General features: G+C 35.6%; 1 protein-coding gene across 1 annotated transcript; it reads left to right on the top strand.

The window, feature by feature from the left end:
• CLOCK (clock circadian regulator) lies at positions 1-26,650 on the top strand. The gene is made up of 21 exons (XM_070949132.1): positions 1-64; positions 420-511; positions 903-962; positions 2,388-2,536; positions 4,991-5,082; positions 6,014-6,103; positions 8,612-8,732; positions 10,222-10,335; positions 13,448-13,566; positions 14,430-14,512; positions 14,723-14,829; positions 15,500-15,647; positions 15,921-15,996; positions 17,071-17,212; positions 17,454-17,554; positions 18,240-18,329; positions 19,381-19,539; positions 21,766-21,972; positions 22,900-23,105; positions 24,987-25,278; positions 26,483-26,650. The coding sequence occupies exons 2-21, from the start codon at positions 465-467 to the stop codon at positions 26,648-26,650; spliced, it is 2,571 nt and encodes an 856-aa protein (XP_070805233.1). The 5' UTR covers positions 1-64; positions 420-464.

The following is a 26,650-nucleotide window of genomic DNA, read 5'->3' as shown; positions in this document are numbered from 1 at the left end:
ATTGGCCCTTCTGAAATCAGTCTTTGTAGAATATTGCCATTTATCATCCAGAAAGGAATACACGGTAAAATATTGCAAGTTTAAATTTAATTTAAATCATAATTATGTGTATCTATAAATAAGACTAGAGACGGGGTACAGGAATCTAGGTTAGATTTGCCAAGCATCACAAATGGGATTTTTGATCCTTTTTAAAATAACAAACTTTGATAAGTTGTAAGAAATTGATTTCTTCTTGGTTTTTATGGTGGCACATGCTGTGGCATGATTTTGTGAGGAAAGGAGCTATATTGAAGATACCGAAGCCAAAAGGCTCTTCAGTGTTTTGAATTTAATTACATGACTTGTTGGAATCCGTCAGAAAATAGAAGAAGGAATAATTGTAAATTCTATTTCCTTTTATTTCCATTTACCTACAGATCAGAATTACAAATGTCTACCACAAGACTAAAGTGTGATAGGTTATGTTCCTTACCATAAGCACCCATAAAATGAGCTCCATTGCAGACAGGTAAGTTATTTTTTAATTTTTTAATTTTAAGTTTTTAGTCTTAAAGTTACCTATATTCTAAATGAGAATTTCAGAGGGCAGGTGAAAAATTTATCTTGTATTTGTTACAAATTAGAATTAAGCTTTCACATTATCCCAAGACATGATTGAGACATGGATGCGGACTAAAAAAAAAAAAAAGCTTGGTAGGAATGTGGTGGATGTAATTCTTTTTGAATTGTTAAAATAGCTGAATCATTTGAGGTGAAATGGGGGGACAATAAATTTAATTAATAAATACAGTATATAACTGGTTCTGAACTATATCTGCTTCTGGCTATGTCTTCATGATTAGCACTATTCTGTGCAAGGTTATTGTTTGCTAAAACCTGGTTTGTTTTGGTTTTTTCAGAGATGATGGCAGCATTTTCGATGGTCTCGTGGAAGAAGATGACAAGGATAAAGCAAAGAGGTTTGTTTTGTGAAAGAACTAGAATGAAACCTCTTCATTTGTGGTCAGCTGGTGTAATTATGCATTGAAATTGCATTCTGTACTATACAAAGATAGTGTTTTGAAGCAGTTTCCAGCAAGGTGAGGAAATGTATTGTCAAAGATTGCATGGAGACTCGGAAAGTAAACGAGGGATTGACTGGAAATACTACCTAGTTTCTTCCCCTCCCATTGTTGTCAATGTGGAAATTAAAAATTAAAGTGGACATATCACTTTATTAGTGTGTCTAAAGCAAATGTTTCAGCTCCATTTAAAAAAATTACACTGCTAAAGTTTTCACATAATCATTTCATTTTTCAAAACCCGTTATACTCTTATCTTTCAGTCTGAAAAGCTCTCGGAGCAGCTTGCATAAGATCACCAGACCCTACTTACAAATTTTAAAAATACAACATACATGGAAAGAAGGATGGAGAAGGAAAAAAAAAGTAGCTAGAGCACCAATTTGTAGGCTGTGAGGAAGTAGACTGTTCAGAGACATCATCACCTCATCTCTTACCCTCAACAACAACTGGAACTTGTCCAGTTGGCTTCTATTTAGAAGGAGAATTCTCTGTTCAACAAAGATCTGGGATTCCCACTGAAAGTTCTTGCTACTGAATAGTAGTCCTCATCATGCCTTTGACAAAGGAGAGGAATCCCCAACCAAGTTTGTCATAGCAACAATAGAGGAAGATGACAAACCCTTGCAGTTTATGTCTTTTTAATTCCAAAATGCCATGAATGGTCCTATATTTTTCCCCCTAGATGATTTCTATATATTTTAAAATAATTTATTAATATAAGATTTAAAAATTAAGAGAGAAAATGGGTTTGCTGAATCTAGACTTAATCATACTTCTATTTATCAATTTGCATGCATATTTCCATGAAATTAGTAGGAAGATCCTTTTGGTGATGAGGGTGATGGGATTGGAATGGTTTGCGATAATTTCTGAAATAGGGATGTAGAGTTTTCTGGTGGAAATTTATACTATCCTCTTTCTTACCAAGTAAGAAAGGAACTGTTGTCAGTTGGTGGCTATGTACTTGGAAAATGAGCAGATAGTTAAAGAAACTAAGGAGGCTTCAGACTCATGACTGCCTAAAATACTCAGTTTCAGGTCCTGTTAGTGATAGGTTTGCCTATTTATTTTACCCACAAAACTTTCTGTGGGATTTATTGTGGGACATCCATCTGGCCAACATGACTCCTCTCCACTATATTCAGCATTCCTCTAGCCTTTACAAGACATTGGTTTCTTCTTTTAGTTGTGATAGAGTTAAATTTTATGACTTCAGTGTGGCTATAATATGTCTTCATCAGGATCCAGTGCAATTACCCATCAAGAATTTGTATAATGCCATTCTCTCTTATGGTAGTTATATATATATTTTTTAAATAGAGTATCAAGAAACAAGTCTGAAAAGAAACGCAGAGATCAATTTAATGTACTCATCAAAGAGCTGGGATCCATGCTTCCAGGCAATGCTCGAAAGATGGATAAATCCACTGTATTGCAGAAAAGTATTGATTTTTTAAGGAAGCACAAAGGTAATTTTTTAGATGTGACATGAAAGTTGTGAATGTTCTGAAATTTACAAATATATTAACATTCTATTGTCCTTTGTGCAGCTCCAAGGGAAAATCCTCTGAAATAATGGTACAAAATATATAAATACATGCTTAGTTCCACCCCATCCCAGTATATAATATTTAGAGACCTTGGTAGATGAGTTATTGAGAAGCCACTGGAACTAATACTTTAAATGGATATACCATAAGCAGCAACCACCACAGCAAAATATAACATTTCAAAAATGAAAAATAATAGGATTAAGCAAATCCTTTGAGAGACATGCTTCACAAATTGTAACAATACATAAAAAGGACTCCTCTTTAAAATTTTAAAGCAGCCACATTTTGTTTCCAAGCTTGCATAGTTGCTTTGTAAATAGTTTCTGGCTGTCTGCACATAGATGTGTATGTATAGCCTCCTTACTTCATTTTTTTTAGTTGAAACTGCAGATACAGCCTTTTAATGACGGAAAGAGATGTGCTTTATGAGGTTTCCACACCTTACAAACCACTTCTTTTCAAGGGATTATACAAGTCTAGAAAAGAACACAAAATTTCTGTGAAAGTAGTCATGTTTTTGAAGGTAACTGGTAGCAAACAAGAAATGTTTGGTAATAAATTCAAGTTTTCTTTATCTTGAGCCCTGGTGGCGCAGTGGTTAGAATGCAGTATTGCAGGCTAACTCTGCCTAGTTCAGTCCTGACCAGATCAAGGTTGTCTCAGCCTTCCCTGTTTCCAAAGTTGGTAAAATGAACACCCAGATATGGCAATATGTTGGCTCCAGTGGTGGGTTGCCCCCGGTTTGCACCGGTTCTATAGAACCGGTAGTAAAACTGGTGGGAGGCTCCGCCCACTGACCCCAACGTCACCAAAACGCTTCTGCGCATGCACAGAAGAGCATGCGCGCAGCCCCTCTGCGAACCAGTAGTAAAGGTAAGTAGACCCACCTCTGGTTGGCTCTGTAAATCACTCTGAAAGGGCTGTAAAGCACTATGACACAATATATAAATCTTAAGTGCTATTGCTATTGCTATTTACAGGGACTTATATCTAAAAGTAACACATCTTTATGTTTAGTGAAATTACTGAATCTATTATAGTTAATATAAACTTGACCGCAAAAAAACCCCTTATATGGCACATATGGCTACAGGTGAATTGGCCCCATGTTTGCCATGAGGAATTCTTTAGATGTATAATTCTCTTGTGAAAGCTTAGATGGTAAATGTTGTTGTTCCACTTCATTCCAGACAAAAGCCCTCTCTGTGGATTTTTACTTGAAGGGAGTCAAAAGACAGCTCTGCTATCCATTTCCTCAGTAGTTTAGCCCAGCAAGAAGTGTGTGCTATAATTGAAGTTCTTCCAGAATGGGTGGACTGATTTTGTGAAAAAGTTAAAAAAAATGTTCACTGAAGTTATAGTGATAGGTGTGAAAGACAAATATAGGAAAGAATTAAGCAAAAGGACTGTTTATTTTTAGCCCAGAATAAACATACACAAAGAACCAGTACAGAAAATTAAAGGCCAAGAATGGTTTATAATAAACAAAAAATAGATGCTGATTTACTTCTACTCCTGCTAGTTCTTAAATTGCTAAATATTTCCTGTATCTCCAGTTTCCAGCTACCTGAGAATTAGAGTCTTGCTTACTTGGCTGGGAAAAAGCTGCTCTACTCCTCCCCTCAAGAAAGAAGTTATACCAAAGGCCAAATGGAGTTTCCCTGTCCTCTTTTTAAAGCCCATCTTTTCTTGGTTTTGACCGATTCTTTTGCTCACCATTTGGATTGATTGGTTTAAGTTTGATTGACATATCAGGTGTAAGCTTTCCCTTGTCTCTTTCATGCTTGAGCTTCTTAGCATGTAATTTGTCCCCATTCACTATAGTACTTCTATCTCACGCAAATTGTTTAAATTAGATTTTAAGTTCATCTTTACATTTGTGAGCTTTACTGGTTTATAGCATAATACCGATAAAAAATAAGAGTTGTTGGCTGCAGCCAGAATTTAAAGTCACGGGTTGGGTATTTATTTGTTTTGGGGTGGCAGGAAATAATGCATTCTTTATCTAAAGAGCAATTTAAGGTCATATAAGATATTGCGTTAGCTGGATGGAATTTAAGACTTAAAAAAGGATTAACAACTGACTTCATTCGCATGGAGAATGGACGTTTGCCCTTGGAAAATAATAGTCTTAAAGGAGTCTTGTAAGATCCTGGCCAGAGACTTTGAAGCAAAATGCAAACTGAGCAATCTTGCAATAATGAGAAAGGAACCTTTTGTTTTTCATCAGTTTGACTGACTCAGTACTTACATTTTTTATTCTTTATACATAGTTTATTGCCTTCTCCCCATCTAGAATGACTTAGCATGCAAAGGTGGATAAGTAGAGTAGATTGTCTTTATGGAAAGAAAAATTATCTTCTTTTGTAGAAATCACTGCCCAGTCAGATGCCAGTGAGATTCGACAGGACTGGAAACCCACATTCCTTAGTAATGAAGAATTCACTCAGTTAATGTTAGAGGTAATTTGTTTTCCATCTTAAACTATGTGATTAGACTCTTATTGTAGTTACTTCTTTATATTATATTGGTATAGTTGAATATAACTTTTTAGCTTTACATTATCCTTAAAGTGCATTTTTATTAATAGCATGTTAAAATATGTTCCGAAGAAATGTCATTTAAGTAGAATGCTATTCAAGGAAGGGAGGGGGAGGGCTTGTTTATTATTTGGAATATAATATTTGTATATTTGTAATATTAAATTGGCTCTTGGACTAATGTTGGACTCCTGTTTTAATGTGTCCTATCACTTTTCAAAGCCCAGAAAATTGAATCTAGTTTATAGAAAATGCTGTCTGTTTTTCCATGCCTGGCTTTTGAAAACTTTGGAAGACTTTTACTTTGCTGTTTCACCATTGTCTGAGAAAGCAAGGAAAATTAGCCTTTTTTGTTGTTTTTTCTTTTGTTTTTTGCAGTAGTGTCTGCACTCTGGGATTCAATTAGGACTTGGTTCCAAAAGACAGCAAAGGCTATTGTTTTTTCTGGGAATTCATGACATTGTAATTTATTACTTCAGTTTCCAATTGCCAGTTTCTACTGTTTTTGTTCCTTCTGGTGTTTTGAAATAATATTTTTGCTGATATTTTGTTTAAGTTATTTGAATTTCAGCCTTCTTAATTTTTATCTAAAATAAACTTTACTACTGTTAAGAGTTTTTTAGATTGAAAAATAAAATAAAAATAATTTCAGCAATAATACACTGTACATTTTCCCAGCCTAACCCAGGATCTTCTATTTAGATAATGTTTAGTATTGCCAACTATATATTATTCACTGTGGAAAGCAGGTTTACTTTTACGTTCAATTAAGTTATTTCCTTTTTCTGAATGTTAACTAAATTAACAGTTAGAGACCAGTTTATCTCTAACTGTTTCTTTTGTTTAATTTCAGGCTCTTGATGGTTTTTTTCTAGCAATCATGACAGATGGAAGTATAATATATGTATCAGAAAGTGTAACCCCCTTACTTGAACATTTGCCAGTAAGTACACACTTTCAGAGAGATACCAAACTTCTAAAGTCATTTGATGGGCAATTTACCATCTGCCATTTAAGAATCTGGAATTTAAACAGCATTCTCATCTTTTTAAAGATTCTGTTGTTTTTCTCAGTGGAACTTCTATCGTGTTACTCTCAGCTTTCCACAACCCTGGTGCCCTCTAGATGTGTTGGATTTCCTCTCAGGCCATGCTTCCTGTGAATTATGTGAGTTGAAATTCATTGCACCAGGAGGGCATCAGCTTAGGAAAGTCTACTCTGTTTTGTACCATACTTTCTCTAAGGCCAGTGCTGTGACAGGAAGGTTTCTGGAGAACTCAGAAAGTGATATATATCCCAACTCTATCAGGCCTAGGGCCTGCTCCATTCACCAGTGTTTATCCAGCATTGCAGTATATTAAGCAACTGTGGCAGTTGTAGTATTAGCATTTTGAGGTCTCCATAATATATCTAGATATATAACCTCTACAGACTTGGTCTCCCTTAACTGACTAGAGAGTACTTGTTAAAGATGGCCAGACATGGCCATTCTCTGTAGTAGCTCCCCTTTGTTTGAAGGCCCCCAACCTCATGACTTTCCTAAAAGCATAGATTTTCCAGAAGGTTTTAGGGATGAATTATAACCGGTGATGCCACATTAAACAGTTTCAGTTCGTCACTTTAAATATTCATTTGGCCAATTTGATTATGTATTTTATTATTTTAAGTAATTATAGTCTTGATCTTTTTTTTACTATACATTTGTTAAGTTACCTAGAGTCCATTACATCTCAGCTGGAAAACAAGACATGTAAATAAATAGGAAAAGGACAACAAAAGTTTTAAGCCTATAATTACTGCATATATGCAAACATGCTCCAAGTTAAGATGCAAGAATGCCTGTGTAAATCCAGCAAGTTCTTCATGTTCCTGAATTGGCCTCTGCGTAGAGAAAGTAATATACATTTTTGCAATTACTAACAGAATATTATTAAATTATTGAAGAAGCAGGTGGAGTATGATGGCATATAATAATCCACAGTACAGGTGGATTACATGTCTAGAAGGCCCTTTCGAGGGGGAGGGGGTCGTTCCATCCGCCGCCGTCGTTAGTAGTACAATTGATTTCCCTATTGGCGGAAGATTGGGCCTCTTCGCCAAAATTTGGGAAGGTACTACTTCGGATTGTTGGGTCCGAGCCACCATTCAATCTGGTTTGGCTATAGAATTTATTTCCACTCCCACCCCCCTTCCTCCTATGCAGACTACTAGTAATATTTCTGGTTGAGATCATGAAAGGAAGATACACAGTTGAAGATCTTTAACCTACCATCCCAGTATACTAGTTAGGCTGGCCATTTTCAAAACTTGCACTGTGCTTTCTTTTTGGACATAGATGAATAAGATGAAGTATATATAAGCATGTATTCTCTTTAATGCTTTAAATGCTCACAAATCAATATTTATGGCTAGAACCAATGTAATTATCTTAAGATATGGCTTCTGGTTTTTGAAAACAATTTTTTTTCATTGAATAGTACTTCATGCAATAGCACAAACTAGCTTCAAAAGAAGTATTATTAAGAGATGGAGTCTTATTTGGCAAAAAATAAACCTGACATATAAAATTTCTTTTAGTTTTTTATAAGATTGGAAGAGTGGATAAAGAAATAATAATAACAGAATGGAAAGATAGATGCTTGTATGTGTGTTGAAATATGCTGGCAATTTATGTACTTCTCCACACTTACTGATCCAGGTCCAAACTTTGTACCAGACACTCCAGAGAGGCAGTCTCAAGTGATTGTTCAACATACATACATTTTGAAGCTGAAAACATTTGTATTGTGGCATGAAGTTTTGCCGCTGAAAGGAAACAAGTAAAAAATCTTACTGACTGTACATGAATTTTTCAGAGCACTTGAAAATGAGTACTCTCAACCAATATTTCATTCAAGTAATGAAATATTGGTTCAGAGTGCTCATTTTCAAGTGCTCCGAAAAGTATTTCATTACTTGAAGTCCAAAAGCCAAGAGAGGTTATTTTATGCTACATATTTATGTAGAAATTACAAAAGAAAGGCTTCTATAATAAAGCAGTAGACAACTTTTTTAAAAAAAGTCACTCTTGACTCCTAGTTGACTATAAGACAATTTTTTTTGAAGTAATTTGTCATGACAGTCTTCATGGGTCTGAGGAGGTGGTTGGCCCAAAGTCACCCATCCAAACAGACAGACAGCTTCTTCACAGAGGTTTCACAACAGCTACTTTAAAGCTGGATACTATAATTCCTCCATCTATATTCATGAGACTAGAATCTAAGGCACAACAAATATTGGGAATACAGTAACCTTTATTAGCCACATCTGAATCAATACTGATGTGGCATACCTGATCATGTGCTACAGAATGTATACTTTTTTTTTCTCTTTGACAGCTTGATTTTATATTAAAAAGAGAGATTCATTAATACTGCATTTAGTTTTCAATCTATTTTTTTTTCTCCTTTAGTCTGACCTTGTGGATCAGAGTATATTTAATTTTGTCCCTGAGGGGGAACATTCAGAGGTTTATAAAATACTGTCCACACATCTGTTGGAAAGTGATTCATTGACCCCAGAATATTTAAAATGTAAGTTGAATTTTTGAAATATTGTATTGCTACAAGGAAATATCCTTAAAAAACCTGCATGTTTACAAATATACATGAACTTCATGAAAAGAATTATTTATTTATTGGGGTAAGAATTTACTGAAGTAATTTACATGGCAAGTAAATGAAAAGAATAGTATGACAGAAAACAAATGACGTCACCAACTAAGTGGCCCAAATTGGGGGGGAGGGTGTGCTGAGGGGAATTGGGCTGCAAGAACGGTGGGCTGGTGCACACACTCATGCAGCTCCACTCTTATGAGTAGCGGACCGGCGCACATGCTTGTGCGTGCCGGCCTGCCGGTCATGTGAGTGGAGCTGTGAACTGTGAGTGGGCTGACTGACACATGTGGTTAGGGATCTCTGATTTAAGAGTATCTTTGTCCAGTATTTCTGTCAGTCAGATACTATTTCCTTATAGTTCTTTATTCCCCCCCAATTTCATGTTTTCCTTTTCCTAACAGGTTTTTAAACAGGCTCTTGAGCTAGACTCAAGAAACAGCTCAAGAGCCTGTTAAAAAACCTGTTAGGAAAAGGAAAACATGAAATTGGGGAGAATACAGAACTATAAGGAAATAGTATCTAAGGTTCCTTCCAGCCCTATGATTTTGTGTTCTATGCTGGTAAATATTTAGCAACTGGCTCTGCCAGTTCCATTATCACCACATTACCAAACAGTTGATCAGCACACTAGGTGTTGCCACTCAACTTTGTTGGCAGCCAGCTTTCAAAATTCTAGAAAATTTAACAATTGGCTTTCACAAGCCGGCATAAGTCAGCTCCAGCACACTACTGCCAAAGCTATTATTTGTTTTTCTCATTCTGTATCAGTGGACAACAGAGCTATATTCAAAATCTTTCTTCGAACATGAATATTGAATATTATCTTTGGGGAAACTCAAAGAAGACTTGAGCTAGTTTTACATTTTTATAACAGTCCATGGACTGAAATGAGTGGTTTCTGCATATTTCCACCAGTGATTTATCTGAGTTTCATAAAAGCTGGTCACTCCCAATGTAGCCCATTAAAAAAATGACTATTATAAATAATTGTATTTTGCAATGCTAATAGTTCTGTAGATAAAAAAGTCTTAATTTAAGCTAAGAAAATAAGTGATATTAGTCTGGACATAAACCTTTGTATCTGGAGGGACATGCAGTACGCTTGCAGAGACATTATTTTATAAATGTGAAAGTTCTAGACATTGTGCAAAGATACTAAAAATAAACTTACCAGTATTTTATTTATTTATTTATTTATTAAATTTATATACCGCCCTATTCCTGAGGGACTCAGGGCGGTGAACAGCGAACGATAAAAATACATGTAATACAAACGTTAATGTAGATGGCTGAGATAATGTTATACCATACGAAAAGCAGCTTTTTCCATTGGTTGTCATTTTGTGGACATATCGGATTCTAATTTAATCTTGATACTTTATCATTTATTGTTTTATTGTTGCAGCAAAAAATCAACTGGAGTTCTGTTGCCATATGCTCCGAGGGACAATAGACCCTAAAGAGCCACCTACATATGAATATGTAAAATGCATAGGAAACTTCAAATCCTTGAGTAACAGTAAGTTAATTAAAGCACATAATATGTTTTAATCAGCAATATTTTTCAGAACTTTGATAATCTATGAAACAATAAAACAAATAAGAAAAATCATTTGTGTTTTTACAATGAATAGACATAATAATAAATTGATAATGAGAGTAATAACAGTATTATTAATAATACACTGAAATGAGGCGTGTTACAATGATTGCTGCATGGAAATACCAGGCAATGAAAGACTGATATCAACAATTTAATTTGAATTTCCTGAACTGCTGATTGTTTTAGAGACACCACATTATACTCATCATAATTTTTATTGAACTGTAGATTACTGTGTATAATGAGGATGAAGAAAGCTGTACCGTGTTTCCCCGAAAATAAGACCCTGTCTTATATTTTTTTGAACCCCGAAATAAGTGCTTGGCCTTATTTTCGGGGAGGTCTTATTATTTTGGGGTGTGTGGAGCAAGATGGGGCTCCTCTTGCTGTCTTACCTGATTTCCAGCTCTGTGTTTAAATATTTTGGGGGAGGGCTTATTTTTGGGGGGAGGCTTATTTTAGCGAATGCGCTCAAAAGCCCAATTGGGCTTATTATCAGGGGATGTCTTATTTTTGGGGAAATGGGGTATTTTAAGTTTAAAAGCTTTTTTCCTGAATTCAAAGTTGCAATCCCATATCCCTTTACGTGGAAGTAGAATTATAGTGTGATGGCGCTGTCTGGTAAATATGATTTTAGTGTCTCATAAGGACCTTAGAACTGAAAATTGGAAACAAAAGTACTTTCAGTCCACTAAAGAAAGAACTTTCCTATTAGAAGTAACTAAGAAATTCCTGAAGATTGCCATTGTTATAATAACAAATGCAGCTACCACCATACCCTTTGTAAATCAAGATAACCATAGTTTCTCGCTTGAGGCAGGAAGTCTCCCAAATATCTTCCTTTGCAAGCACAATTAAGAAATAAATTCAAACGAAAAACCTGCTGCTCTTTTCAGGTTCTCCAGATTATCTCCCTGAGATGACAGCTTACTTTGCCTATTTGTAAGTCCGGTCAGACTGTAGCCTTATAATCCAGTTAGTTTAGTTTACTTTATTGACATTGCACATGGTACAATGAGATTAAATGCCGTCTTCAGTGTACATTATAACTATAAAAATCAAAACACAAACATACATCCTTTACATTCTATATAATTGAAATTGAAAGCCCGATATTGCACTATACCGTAGAATTCAATACGGTTATTGCCCTGAGATAGAAGCTGTTTTTCAGTCTATTTGTCTTACTTATTATTACTTACTATGAGTTACTCTTCATAATCAGTTCTTCCTGCTTACAGTTACCTCCTGTAACTGCTGATACGATTGCTTCACACTCTTTTCCAAATAGCTCAAGATTTGTGTGGTGGTTCAGTTCCATATAATGGAAATTGTTTACATTGTCTTAGTTTACATGTATCTACATCCATTTCCCTTCAGATGGTTGCAACAGAATAAAACAAATGCAGGTAATCCTCGACTTAAAACACTTCATTTAGTGACTGTTCAAAGTTACAACATCACAAAAAAGGTGACCTATGACCATTTTTCACATCTATGACAGTTGCAGCATTCCCATGGTCATGTGATCAAAATTCAGATTGGCAATTTAGATGTTTGGCAATATTTATGACAGTTACATTGTCCTGGGATCATGTGATCACCTTTTGCAGCCTTCAGATAATCGAAGTCAACGGGGAAGCCAGATTCACTTAAGAACTGTGTTACTAACTTTTTTTTGTAAAAATGAGGCAAAATTCAACTGTCTTGCTTAGCAAAAAAATGTTGGCATTCAGTTGTAATTGTAAGTTGAGGGCTAACTGTATTATAATACAAGGAATATCCTTTTGTCTGAATGGACAGAAAACTTCAATAACCATTTGAATAAATATAGTTTTATTCATATTTGTAACATTAGAGCAAAAAATATGCAGACTTGGCACTTATAAATCTTTTTTTGCTTTGTGCTTGGATGTGGTGTGCTTATAAAACATGCTATTTATTTCCCCCCCTCTATTTTACATGCTGGGAGATCCTCTCTAGGAGCATCTTCAGAAATCCTATTTATAGCTCATTTGGATCATGTTTATTTTTATTTTTAATTTTGGCAGTGTTCTTCAACATAGTCATTCTTTCCAGAGGTTTCTGCTGTTTTCTGTTAGTGACTGGGTGTGAAGGCATATAGTAGTTTCAAGTGACAGGCCAGGCTTTTTTTCTTGAGAGAAAGGCAACCAGGGCAGGTGGCAGCTGATAGTAACAATAAAGGGCAATTAGCAGCACTAACAATACTATGGCGATGAGAACTGTTGGAAAGACCTTAAGCAGAGTAAATGGCAAGCAGGAACCGGGTTTTCCTTGTGTGCAATAATAGTAAATGATGGTATCCCTGGACCAAACAGCTGTGGGTGGTTAGGAAGAAGAATTGAGGGTATTTTCATCAAATGGAGAAAGCATTGACATGATGCATCACACTTCTGTTACCAGAGACCTTTCCTTTAATATACATCATGGATGGCTAATAATAATTAAAACCTTTTAATTATAAGCTCTGTGTGAGTGAACAAAGTCTATATTCATTAGCATTCTCTTTTATGTGTTTTCCTTCTGTAAATCAGTGGCAAACTGTGAGATGTTGTAGAACAGGGGTGTCAAACTCACATCGTCACAGTGGCGTCAAGTGATGTATCAGCACTTCCCCCCCTTCGCTAAACTGGGGGTGGGCGTGGCCAGTACGTGACGCATCTGGCCCATGGGCTGGGAGTTTGACAGCCCTGTTGTAGAATATTTTAGATTTTAGCCTGAAGTGCATGGGAAGTTAAAATTTGCTGTCGATTAAAATCAAGTAATTATTCCAATGAATTAGTTTCACTAATTAAACAAAGGTTTTGGATTATTATCACTATAACTGCATTAAAGTGATAATTTAATTTCAAGTGATAATTTAATTTAAATTCTCATTTAAAATCTGAAGTCTTGTTTTATTTTTTCAGATGATGGTGTGTTATATTTTGAACTATTGCTTATTTATATGTGCTTGTGCTGATGCTTTGAAGTTATTGTAATTTTAAACTCTTTCTTTACTGCATAGTGCCTAACTCTGCACATAATGGTTATGAAGAAACCATCCAACGACCTCATAGGCCTTCGTATGAAGAAAGAATTTGCTTTGTAGCTACAGTTAGGTTAGCTACACCTCAATTTATTAAGGTTTGTTAAAATTATCTGGTCAAAAACTTTGTTTGCTAGTTCTTTGCGTTTAATTTAGTCTGATTTATTCTTATTTAATAGTTATTTAAATATTAAACCGTTTCTAAATTAGAGGGATACTTAGTTGTTAAACTAACAAACTAATAATGGTATTTGCTCTAGACAAAGGGCTTTTATGAAGTACTGGAGATGTGAAAGCATCAACATCCAGCTTCTGTTTGCTGCATTTTAGTAACGTCTAGTGCAGAGGTGTCAAACTCACAACTCGTGGACCGGGTGCATCATGTGCTGGCCATGCCCACCCCCAATTTAGTGAAGGGGAAAAAAGTTGCGATACATCATGTGACGACAACGTAACACCGCGAGTTTGACACTCCTGGTGTAGTGGATTAAGCCCATGTTTTATCTTAACCATATATGTCTCAACTGTTTAGTACTGGAACCAAAGTAGATATATCTTCCCTATAGAAATGCTGACATTTGTGTGGTTAGTCATTCATCATGCAAAATTTAATTGCTGGAAGTTATTTCTAAAGGGTGTCCTCTTTAAAGAAGAATATAGCACATGAATTATCAATTGGAAATAGTACAGTGACTCGCTACATCAACAGGCTTATTCCCAGCTCTGAAGAGAAATAGGTGTAATGCTGAGGATACCTGTGGCTCCTTTATTGAGCCCATGCATAGAATTCCTGTGGTGAGGAAATGTTCATCCTATAAAATGGATAGTAATGTAGGTGCAGCAAGTTGCATTAAATTAATCAGTTTCATTATCTGGACAATAATTTCAAAAGAGTCTTTAGTTTAGATCAGAGGAATTTTGAGAATCTTACTTTTTTTTAATATATATTATTTTTTTCTAGGAAATGAGCACAGTAGAAGAACCTAATGAAGAGTTCACCTCCAGGCATAGCTTAGAATGGAAGTTCCTTTTCTTGGATCACAGGTGCCATTTCTTAGAAATATAGTACCATGTGGTAGCATTTTATTAGCATCAGTGGGCATTATTTGGCCTTAGCTGCGTATAGCAAACAATGAATACCCTTGTTGTTGATGAATATCTTTATTTGATTCCAACCTTGCATTTTAAAAAACATAATAGCATTTTTTTCTCTTTTCTGAAAATCAAAGAAATAATCCTTGTATCATTATCCAGGGCTCCACCAATAATAGGCTATTTACCATTTGAAGTGTTGGGGACATCAGGCTATGATTATTATCATGTGGATGACCTGGAAAATTTGGCAAAATGTCATGAACATTGTAAGTAATAACATAACCATCCTACATTATCATAGAATGTAAGAGTTGAAAGGGATCTTGGAGGTAATCTAGTTGGATCTTTGTCCAGGGAAGGAACCCAATGCAACACCATTAAATACATCAAATGGTAAACATATTTCTATTTTTTCCCCGTAATTAAAGCTTAGAAAATTCAACTTGCTTCGAAAGAATGTACCAATGGTACAATCATTATAAATAAAATTCATAGCACTGCTTTCCATATTTTTAAATAAGGTTTCCTTGTTTGTTTGTTTATTTATTTATTACTAGCTCACTTTGATTGGCACATTTTCACAAATTTTAAAACTTGTGTTAAAGTGCCTTTTTCTGCCTCCTTTTTTTAAACCAACTTTTAAAAGCAATGTATGTATGCAATGAACGTATGCAATTTTATGATTCATAGCAGCATCTGAATTACTTAAAGCAAAATTAAATAATTGTTGGTTAAAAAAATAGTCTGTTCACAATTGATTTTGTCATGCCATTTGGATATCTTGTCTCCTTGTATAATAAGTTCCAGCAGATTTAAACTCTTTATATTTAGATTCCTATCAAGAAAATTTAAACAAATGTTGTAAACTATTTTAGACCATATCCCAAAATTGGCATCTTGTGAAGCCCCCTCCCCCTTTGTTGTTTCATCTTGTAGTAATGCAATACGGGAAAGGGAAATCCTGCTATTACCGATTCCTCACAAAAGGCCAGCAGTGGATTTGGTTGCAGACTCATTACTATATCACTTACCATCAGTGGAATTCTAGACCAGAATTTATCGTGTGTACACACACGGTAGTAAGGTAATGTAATTCTGCATCAGTTTTTACTTTAATTGTTTAAAACCATTTTCTACTTCTACTTTATTTTTGCTATTTCAACTAAGCTTCAGGAAAATGGCTAGTGAAAAATATCTGAGTTAGTCAAGACAATTACATTAATTTTGAATTGCCAATGTAATTATTTTTTTTTGTTTTGGTATAGAACTCTATAGAACTAAAAGTCTAATGTCTTAAATGGTGCTAATGCTTTTGTATTTTGATAATATCCTGATATTTTCATTTATTTATCTGTAGTTATGCTGAGGTTCGAGCAGAAAGGCGGCGTGAACTTGGCATAGAAGAATCTCTGCCAGAGATTATAGCAGAGAAAGTATGTAAAGTTCTGCTCTTCCTTTATATTTGTTCCTTTTATTGATGTATTGTTCTTTTCACCTGGTAAATGGTTTAAATGGTTTAAAATGAATTTGCATTATAAAGTGAACTGAATCTCCAAAAATGCATTCACATAAGTTATATGTGAGTACTTATATAAATACATTTATTTCTATTTGTTATGTTCATAAGACCAGAAATAAATAAGTATTCAGTGTTCTAGTAATATTCTGTTAGGTTTAAAGAAAAGGAGAAAAGATAAATTTCAGATAACTGTTTTATGTAGTGGAACAATGTGTAGAATGCTATTAAATGGCATTTCTACAATTCTCATGCATCTATTAGTATTTTCTAGCTTTAGCACACCACTCTTATAAGAGTTTCCAGCACTTTTAGTTCTGAGGGCACAGGAAATTTTGCAAAATATGATATGGGTAAAACAACAACAAAACATTTGCTTTGTTCTCATGGTCATTTCTAAAATGACTACACCTTCCTTTCTAAAAAACCTTCATTCTTGAAGAATTCACTATTCCCTTCTCTCTCTGATTCAGTTCCACAAACATTTATATTGTCGTTTTCACTTTCACATTTATATACATTCCAGTTTTTCATTGATAGTCATATAGTTAGGCGTGTCCAACTTATGGGTCAGGTTCACATTGAGTGAATTGTCTTGGGTCATATATAAAATATATAATACAGTTAATGTATATAAACGTGCATATTAATGGTAAAGGTTTATGAGCTTGTGAGGCTGCAAACTAGCTGTCTGGGGCGCATGCAGCCTGTGGGTCATGGGTTGGATATTCCTGCTTTACACCCCTTTTTTTTTACTGGATTGTAAGAAAGCAAGTGGAAACCAACACAGATTGTAAGCCATGGCTGGGACAGGAAGATATTTGGATTACTTCATGGCGTGCAAAACTGGAATAATTTGGGAGTAGCCGAATGCCATTTGAATGTTGTTGCCCTTATGAAAGTCTATATCTGCATAATTTAAAAACATAGTCTGATTTTTCCTATTGTTTTGTTTCGGATGAGCTAGAAAAACCTTTATTTTCCTCCCCAGAGTCAGGATTCTGGTTCTGACAATCATATAAATACAGTGAGTCTCAAAGAAGCACTGGAGAGATTTGATCGCAGCCCCACACCTTCTGCCTCCTCTAGGAGTTCCAGGAAATCTTCTCATACTGCCGTTTCAGATCCTTCATGTGAGTGTCGAGAATTGAAATATTTTCCTATGGTTGACTATTTATAGTCTCTTTATGATATGTTCTGTTTGAAGCTAAGAGACTTAAAAAACAAAGGACAAGTAATTGCATTTGGAGTCTGTTTTAAGTTTTAAAAGCTTTATAATTTTCCAGTGAAAGACTAAGCATTTGCCTAAGCGTATTGGTTTTAGGTTGATGGTTAATAAAATCATCTTTCAATATTCATTGGCTACTGCTTTAGCAACACCAACGAAGATGACAGTGGACACTAGCACTCCTCCAAGACAAAATTTATCAGCACATGAAAAGCCTGCACAAAGGAGAGCTTCGCTTGGTAACCAGGTAATTCTTTAGAAGTAGCACCACTTCTCCAAAATTAAGAAATGTTACTTTCATTTTTTTTAAAGAAGAAAAGCGAATTCTAGAAGGTTATCTCATCATCCAGTTTACACTTAATCATTCTGGAAGCTTTCAGATATCTAGGGAGTTTTTGCCCTGTGCGCTTTATGTACATTTTTATAGCCTTTTTGTTAATGTCACCCAGTACATCTGGCTGTTCAAATAATATAGAAGGTAATGCATATTTGAATGGAAATTAGATTTTAATACGTTTCACTTTGGTGAGTTGAAGTTGCTGTCTTTCAGTTTAACCGTTTGGTTCTTTAGAACTATTTTTCTATTTGCACCTCTTTCATGTCAGATAACCATTAGGGGCAAAGAAAAAGATGTTTATAGAAAGTTATTATATTCCCTGAGAGCAACACAGGGATAAATCTTTGAGGTTTCTTCTTTGAATGTTTGTTGTGTGTTGGCCTCTGCGAGATGTACATTTGACATTTTTTATGAGTATTTATATAGGAGGATTTGTTTTTATTCAGTTATGTCAGTAGAAAAAAAAAAGGATGGGTTTTTAAAATATTTTCCTGATATCAGTGCCATTAAAATAAGATGTTGCTTTATTTTCATCAGATGTGAAAGAAGTGTAACTGAATAATTATAATATGTGTGTATATTTTTTCAATTTTAGTCTTTAAATTCTCAATCCGTTGGGCAGCCTCTGGCACAACCGATGATGACCCAGCCTGCAACTTTACAACTCCAGCAAGGCATGTCTCAGGTAGCAACCCAATCTGAATGTTAGAAGCAAATAGTGGTACTTTGTGCAGGGTGCCGAAAATGCAATACAAAATTTAGCACAGAATTTAAAAGATCTTAGCTGAATCAGATTCAATTCTTAGAGAGAAATAACTTTTTTAAAAAATGTCCAGTGTGATCTGTGATCCTGGAAGGCTTCCTTCCCAACTACTAACCTTTTCCTGATCCTAATCAGGTCCCCAGTCCACATAAGATTGGCCAGGTGCTGTCAGTTGCCAAGCTAATGTAAAATTTAAGTACTTAACTAAGGATATTTCTGTACTTTTTCCCCCTTAAAAAGTTTTTACCAGAACTAGTAGATATTTGGAAGGATACCAGTGACTCATTAATTGATTTGGGGATCTGACCAACATGAAACTGATAGTACCGTTGGAACACTAAATTTGTCTGGATTGTGTTCATTGCCTAAAACTAATTGTGAATATATTACAGCAGTCCAAATTGGTAATTCTACTTTTCAGCTTGCTTTTCAATTGTGCCCAGTAGCCAAATTTAAGAACTGCAAAGAGCAAATAATTAAAAAGGCATTTAAACCACTTTTAAACCATCATTTGGGCATCAAATATGATTGAGAGTCAGTTTATTTGATAGAGGTCATTTCAGTAGCAAATCTGTAATAGGTTTTTTTTTTTTGCAATCGTATGACAAATCCATGAGCTTATGTTCCTAGTTAAATCAGCATTCTATAAATAACAGATGGGTACATTGCTCACTATAGTTTTTTTTCCTGTTCTGTCACATATCTTACACTGGAGCTCCTGTTTATCTGACTTCTTTTCCCTTGGTCCTTTTCTCCTTGTTTACTTTTAAGGTTTCTCTAAAAGGTCAATATTCTCTATGTTGGAATTTTTTTGGTTGTTTTATGCTGTGTTCATTGATAAATACTTTAGCTAATTAAATTGATTTCAATGTGTATATAGCTAACAGTAAGGTGCTTATGTTATAGTCGGATACTTTTCTTATAACATATTGATTACTGATTCAGATCTTTTATAATAAATTCTGCTTTGTAGCCAATGCTTCAGTTTTCTGCTCAATTAGGAGCTATGCAACACTTAAAGGACCAATTGGAGCAAAGAACACGAATGATAGAAGCAAACATCCATCGCCAGCAAGAGGAATTGAGAAAAATACAGGAACAACTCCAGATGGTCCATGGACAAGGTCTCCAGGTTAGTTTGAACTAATTAGTTAGGAATGTAGGTAGCATATAAAAATGAGATTTAATTTCAACAAATGAACATTGTGTTTATATTTCTATTGGCTAGTATAAACTGTAGTATTTTATCTACAAAATTTCATGATAAACACAACTATCTATATTTTGATAATTCATTTGTTTGGAAAAATTTTCACAACTATAACACAGTCAATTCTATTTATATTAATTAATTGAATACTTAATATTAAAGATAGTCCTCATTTAGCGGCTACAATTGGGATCTGCAATTTGATCATTAAGTGAAACATTCCAATTTTATGACTTCAATTCAGATTTCTTTTTTTTAAAAAAATGTATTAAATAGTTAAAAATTAATGCAAAGTAAAATAAAGAAAAAATAGAAAGGAAAAGTAAACAAATGAAAAAGAAAAAAGTAGAAAAAAGAAAAAGAAATTTAAGAATTTAGTCAAGAAAAAGAAAAGTTAATATCTAAAATAATTTCCAATCTTCATCATAATATAAACAATTTTACTAACTTTTTACCTCCTCTTAATTTACAACAATTGGATCTGTTCATCCAATGTCTTATCTATAAACAAATCCATAAAGCATCATCATTTTGGTCATGGTAGAAACTATATTTCTTTCTTTTACTTTTAACAGTCTTAATTTTTAATCCATTCAAGTAAGGTCGGAGAACCTAATTTCTTTTTCTTTCTTTTTAACTCTTTCTCACTAGATTCTTTCAAGTTTTAACAAATCTCTTTTGTAAAATAAATATAAAATAATTACCCAGATCACTCCCTTGGTTAATTATTTGAAATTCCTTTTTTTTTGTTAAAGCATCAGCCAATTTCTTCTGTATGTCCATCTTTTTCCATGTCTTTCTTGTAACCTGTCATTTGTAAATCCATTTTCAATTCTGTATCTGTCTCTATCTTGTGAGTTTGTTCCTCTTTTCCATTTCTTCCAAAATAACTTTGGGATGCAATCTATCCATAGAAGCAAACATTGCTATTTACATTGTCAATATTAACTTCTGATTCCATTTTTCAAAAGTAGCTTTCAATATTTCCAATGTTGTAATATTTTACGTATTCTTCCCCTTTAATCAAAACCTTTAGTTCTCTCCAGTGTCCAAATGTTGAAATTCTTTATCTCTTTTATGTTCAGAACAACTCGACTTTTCCATGGGAAGAATTCTTATAATTAATTCCAACATCTTACTTCAGATTTATCTCAACTCTTAGTTTATGACTTTCTAAAATCAAAATCTTAATTTGTCTTTTTCTGTTTATTTCAATTTTTAAAAGTTCTTAAGCTTGTAGTTATTCTTTCATTAAAGAATTAATGGTAGACTTAGCCAGAGTTTTCATATTTATTAAGCCAAAGGTTTCTGATAGCTAAAAAATAGTTAATAAGCAATTTCCAAATGTGATTAGAAAGTGGAGTATGAGAAAGTAGTGTTCTTTTAAAGGCTCCAACTGTAATTTGAGCAAAATGGCTATTCACTAACATCCCAGTGCTCAAAACCTAAGAGAGCGCTGCTTTGTGGTCTCCATGCGAGGAGCAACTGTCTGGGGTACCTCTAGGTAATTTCACATCCTCTCTGTGTCCAAAGAGCTGTTCTATTTACTGTCTCTTTGTTTTCCATCATGGTTGTTGGCTCTGCTTTTCACAGAGCCGTTTTCAGTCTGACATTTCTTCCTCTGAAAGTCTTCTATTTTATTTCAGCTTTTCTTTGCTGTACAGACCTGCAAACGTCATAAAAGCGAGGATTATTCGTGAAGTTAATTTTCATTGCCGGTGTAATTACGAATAGTCTCTAAAGAATCAGTTGCTAAACAAAGACTACTTGTAGGGGTTATTAACAAATATTGACTTCCTTAAAAGTTATATTATTATATGTTCTGCTATTAATTACCAGAACTTTCTTCAATGTATTGCCCTTAGAATGTATTGCACATACCCAATATATCTGGAGGACACCAGGTTAGAAAAATTGAAAAAAAGTAGAAAGATATCCTGATTTAGAATATATGCCGTTAGGGACTTTATGATTTATGTGTTTGCTTAAGAGCAAGCTCCGTTGAACTAAATGGCTTATTTCCAAGTATATTGATTGGATACTTTTAATTTCTCATAAACAATGTTACTATACAAAATAATCATGCGATGATCATTTAATTGTTGGTAGTATTTTAAGCATTGATATGGACTATGTTTCTTCCAAAAGATGTTCTTGCAGCAATCTACTCCGGGGCTAAACTTTGGGTCTGTACAGCTAGCTTCTGGAAACGCATCAACTATTCAACAGATCACACCAATAAGCATGCAAGGCCAGGTTGTTCAGACCAACCAGATCCAAGGTGGCATGAACAGCGGACATATTGGTTCTCAGCACATGATGCAGCAACAATCTCTGCAAAGTACCACAGCACAGGTAGTAGATAGGATTCAGCCCTACGGTGACGTTTTGCAGAGTTGTGTAATGCAATGTTTCTCAACCTTGGTGACTTTTAGATGGGTGGACTTCAACTCCCAGAATTCTCCAGCGAGCACCGTTGGCTGGGGAATGCTGGGAATTGAAGCCCATCGAAAAGTCACCAAGGTTGAGAAACACTGATGTAATGTTTCAGATTCAGTTCCAAAATAGTGATTTGGAGCATAGGGGTGAAGTAAATTTGTCTGTAAATCTGTGCAACTCTTTAAAACAGCTCACTTTTTTTTTTCTTAAAATCTGCCATTATTGGAATTTGATCCTCTTTGAGTCTCTGTATGTTCTGAAGCAACTTCCTGGAAATGAAGTCTAAGTACTCCATATCCTAATTATGTGTCACAGGCATCTCTTGCATCTGTGTGATATCCTGTCACCAGTGTGCTTCCTGAGCAGCATTTATTTTGTTAGTGCATGTCTTCAAGAAGAAACTGACTTCTTGGCATAGGGAAATATTTACAGGGCAGGAAAGTGTAATTCATGAGCCAAACCAACTTTTGGAAAATTGCATGGGAAGCATGTAGTAATGTGAATTGCTCCTTCAGATAAGTATCTTACATTGATCCTTTGATGTTTAGTAAGCAGTATCTTCTATTCTTTTGATTAAAGTTGCAGAAATATGCTTTCATCTTATTTTAATTCCTATTCTTTTCCAAATCGGATCCTAACTGGTTAGCAGTTTCATCATAAGATCTACGTTTCTAGTGCTATAGTCATAGCTAAGCTCAGAAAAGGATATTGTATGAGTACTATAATTGGCTCATAGTTAACACTTTAATTTAGACTACTGTTCCTTTCCATTGGAGTAGTGATAGTTCACATCTGTTGAATGAAGCTGAATAATTGACCTGACAAAATATTTTATTTCTGCAGCATAACCAACAAAACATTCTCAGTGGGCATAGTCAACAGACGTCTCTAAGCACTCAAGGCCAGAACACGCTATCGGCCCCATTATACAACACTATGGTAATTTCCCAGCCGGCTCCAGGAAATGTAGTCCAGCTTCCTTCAACTCTACAGCAGACCAATAACCAGAATGCTGCCATCACCACATTTGCCCAGGATAGGCAAATCAGGTGAGTGTGACTGGCAGGATTCTACTGCCCGAGTGTTCTGGATAGCAGAATTGGAAGGTTAAGGAGACTAGTATATACAGGGGTGGGCTGCTGGGGGTTCGCAGGGGTTCGGGAGAACCTCTAGCTAAGATTCTGTGCAGTTCGGAGGACCCCCAAATCCCACTCCTGGCTGGCCCTGCCCGCCCCTCCCAGGAGTCCCCACGTGGCCCATTTTGAATGCAAGTAAGTGCAGGGCACACGTGGAGGCTCAGGGAGGGCAAAAAATGGGCCTACCGGAAGTTCAGGAAGGCTGGGAACAGGCCATTTCTGGCTTCTAGAGGGCCTCTGAAGCCTGGGGAGGCCGTTTTTGCCCTCCTGGAGGCTCGAACAAAGCCTCTGGAGCCTGGGGAGGGCAATAACACACACACACCGCTGTAGTGCAGAAGGCAGACTAGGCCACACCCACCATGACCTTGTCCACCCAGCAACCAGGCAGAGAACCCCTTGGTAAAATTTTTGAAGCCCACCCCTGAGTATATATGATAATTCTCTTTAAACTTTGCTTGGAAAAGTTTTCTTTATTGTGAAGAGAAAATTACCATGTTTCCCCAAAAATAAGACCTGTTATATTTTTTTGAACCCTGAAATGAGCGCTTGGCCTTATTGTCATGCGCTCAAAAGTCCGATTGGGCTTCTTATCTGGGGATGTCTTATTTTGGGGGAAACAGGATAGAAGGATTAAACAAGGAAACTAGTTTAATAAATGAGGGAACAAGAAAGAGAGACCAACTTAAAAATGATATTTTGATATGTTATCTACTATGCGTGGGGACAATCTTCTGGAGTTCTGCTGCTGCAGCACTTAATTTTTCTTGGGAAAGGGAGAGCCAGCATGGATAAAGTGATGATGCACTGTAGGTAGATTTGTGTCATGTGAGGGCAAAGATAGGATATTTTTTCTTGTTTTTTTCTTTCTTTAAAGTTGGGCTTTTAAAAAGTTTATTACGCTCATTTTAAGATTTCCTACAGTTTTTATGCTGTCAACCTCAAAGTGCTGTCCCTTGTCTAATAAAGCAAAACAAAAACAAAAATTTCATGCTGCCAATTTTAACAATTGTTTATTTTTATTTTATTTATTTACTTGTCGGGGACGTATTAGATAATATCTATCTATCTATCTATATCTATCTATCTATCTATCTATCTATCTATCTATCTATCTATCTATCTATATCTATATACACATATATATGTATAAGCATGAATTGAATACATAAAATGAATATAATTAAAGGGAACATTAGGACAGGGATGGTAGGCACGCTGGTGCTCTTATGCACGCCCCTTACAGACCTGAATTGTGGTCAGAGGAATCACAAAAATTATTTCTCTGAGGACAGAATGTTTGGAGACTTTGTGGCTTCAGTTTGGCCCTTCCTGATTTACTATGGCAACTAACTGGATGCCATTTCCTGTATATATATATCTGGTGATGATAACAGATTGCCTTCAGTGCCTGACATTGACTTTCTTGAAATTATTTGGCTATAAAGATGGGGGCGAGGCCTTTTCGGTCATGATACCAAACTTTTAAATTACATTCCCAACAGGAAGGGCTTATGTCAATATATTGATTTGTAATTCTGCCAGTATATATCTTCAGCATATAAACTTTTTAAAATTTAGTTAGCTAAGTGAAAGTGTAAAACTAATTGTATTAAAAGATTGCTGATAAAGTAGAAACCTATCCGGCAGGATCTAGCTCAAAATGTTGGATCCGTTGGACATTTGTTCTGTCCCAACAGGGCCGCCATTTTGTATGAAACTTACTGGCAGTCCAGTTCACATTAAGTCAATTTAGAATACCTGGGAGGGGCAACTGATACTTATTTGCTTTCACAGATTTTCCCAAGGCCAACAGCTTGTGACAAAATTAGTGACTGCGCCTGTAGCATGTGGAACAGTAATGGTCCCAAGTACCATGTTTATGGGGCAGGTGGTGACTGCTTATCCGACTTTTGCTGCACAACAGCAACAGCAGCAGCAGCCACAGACATTATCAATACCACAGCAACAGCAGCAGCAACAAGAACAGCAGCAGCAGCAGCAACAGGAGCAGCCCCAGCAGCAACTTGCTTCAGTTCAACCTCCAGCTCAGGCTCAGCTGACTCAGCATCCTCAACAGTTTTTACAGGTGAAACCGGAAGGAACCAGCTCTCTGAACCCCCAGTTCAATTAAACTAGAGCAGTGTTTCTCATCCTTAGTAAGGTGTCATGTGTGGACTTCAACTCCCAGAATTCCACAGCCATCTGTTGAAATCCCATACATCTTAGAGATGCCAAGATTGAACACCCCCTCCCCCACCACCAAATTAGAGATATCTTCAAAGAACTTTGTAAAACCATCTCCCGCAGATAGAACATGCTTTACAACTTTGGTGCTTGTATGTTAGGTGCTTAGGTGTGTACAGTACATATATTTTAAAGTGTATAACACAGGGCATATAATACCAGGTTCTGTTCTTGAAAGGTGAATTTTTAAATAGTTTTAAGTTCAGATATTCAGGCAAGGGATTTGGCTGGGTTTATATATTCCATTTCTCCACTAAAATAAATGCCTGCAGTGAGCATCTCTCGGGCATTCTTCTGATTTACAGTTAGAACTGTTGCTTTAAAAAAAAAAATCTTTTTTGTTTTTGTCAATATGTAATTACTTGCATATGTTTATATATGCTTCCCCTTGCTAGTAAGAGGCATCAGTAAATGTTTATTTATTTATGGTCCAGTGTACTTATTAATAGCAGTAGGAAGAAAGCAAAAAATATAAAGTTTCACAAAAACATACAATGAGAGAGAGAGAGAGAGAGGAAGGAAGAAAGAAAAAGAAAGGAAGGAAGGAAGGAAGGAAGGAAGGAAGGAAGAAAGAGAAAGAAAGAAAGAAAGAAAGAAAGAAAGAAAGAAAGAAAGAAAGAAAGAAAGAAAGAAAGAAAGAAAGAAAGAAAGAAAGAAAGAAAGAAAGAAAGAAAGAAAGAAAGACACCACCACCACAGGCAGTACTGCTTCCTATTTTCCCCATAACAAAAACCCTTTGAGGTGGGTTCAGCTGAGAAAGTGGGACTAGCCCAGTCACCCAGCGGGCTTTCATGCTTAAGGCAGGACTAGAATTCGTTGTCTTGGCTTCTAGCCTGGTGCCTTAACTACTAGACCAAATGGGTTCCCATTATATATAGATATTATGGGATATACACTAATTGGACACAGGAAAAAGGGATGCGTCCACACGATTCCCCTTTTCCCTCTTTCTAATAAATAAACTGCAGTTATAGTATGGGATCATAATGTGATGTTGTTGCTTGTGTTCTGACATCTTAACCCCCCTCTCGCTTGTATGTTTGTAGACATCCAGATTACTTCATGGAAATCAGTCGACGCAACTGATTCTTTCTGCTGCTTTCCCACTACAACAAAGCACTTTTGCCCAGTCGCATCACCAGCAGTCTCGGTCACAGCCACCGCGACACAGAGCTGACAGCATGACGGAGGCTTCTAAAGTGCCACCCCAATAG

Source organism: Pituophis catenifer, unplaced genomic scaffold, assembly GCF_029215685.1.
Source record: "Pituophis catenifer annectens isolate HBS135680 unplaced genomic scaffold, rPitCat1.0.hap2 SCAF_8, whole genome shotgun sequence".
In the NCBI taxonomy this organism is placed as follows: domain Eukaryota; kingdom Metazoa; phylum Chordata; class Lepidosauria; order Squamata; family Colubridae; genus Pituophis; species Pituophis catenifer.
The sequence above is the reverse complement of the archived record's forward strand: the minus strand, read 5'-3'. Positions and strand labels throughout refer to the sequence as shown.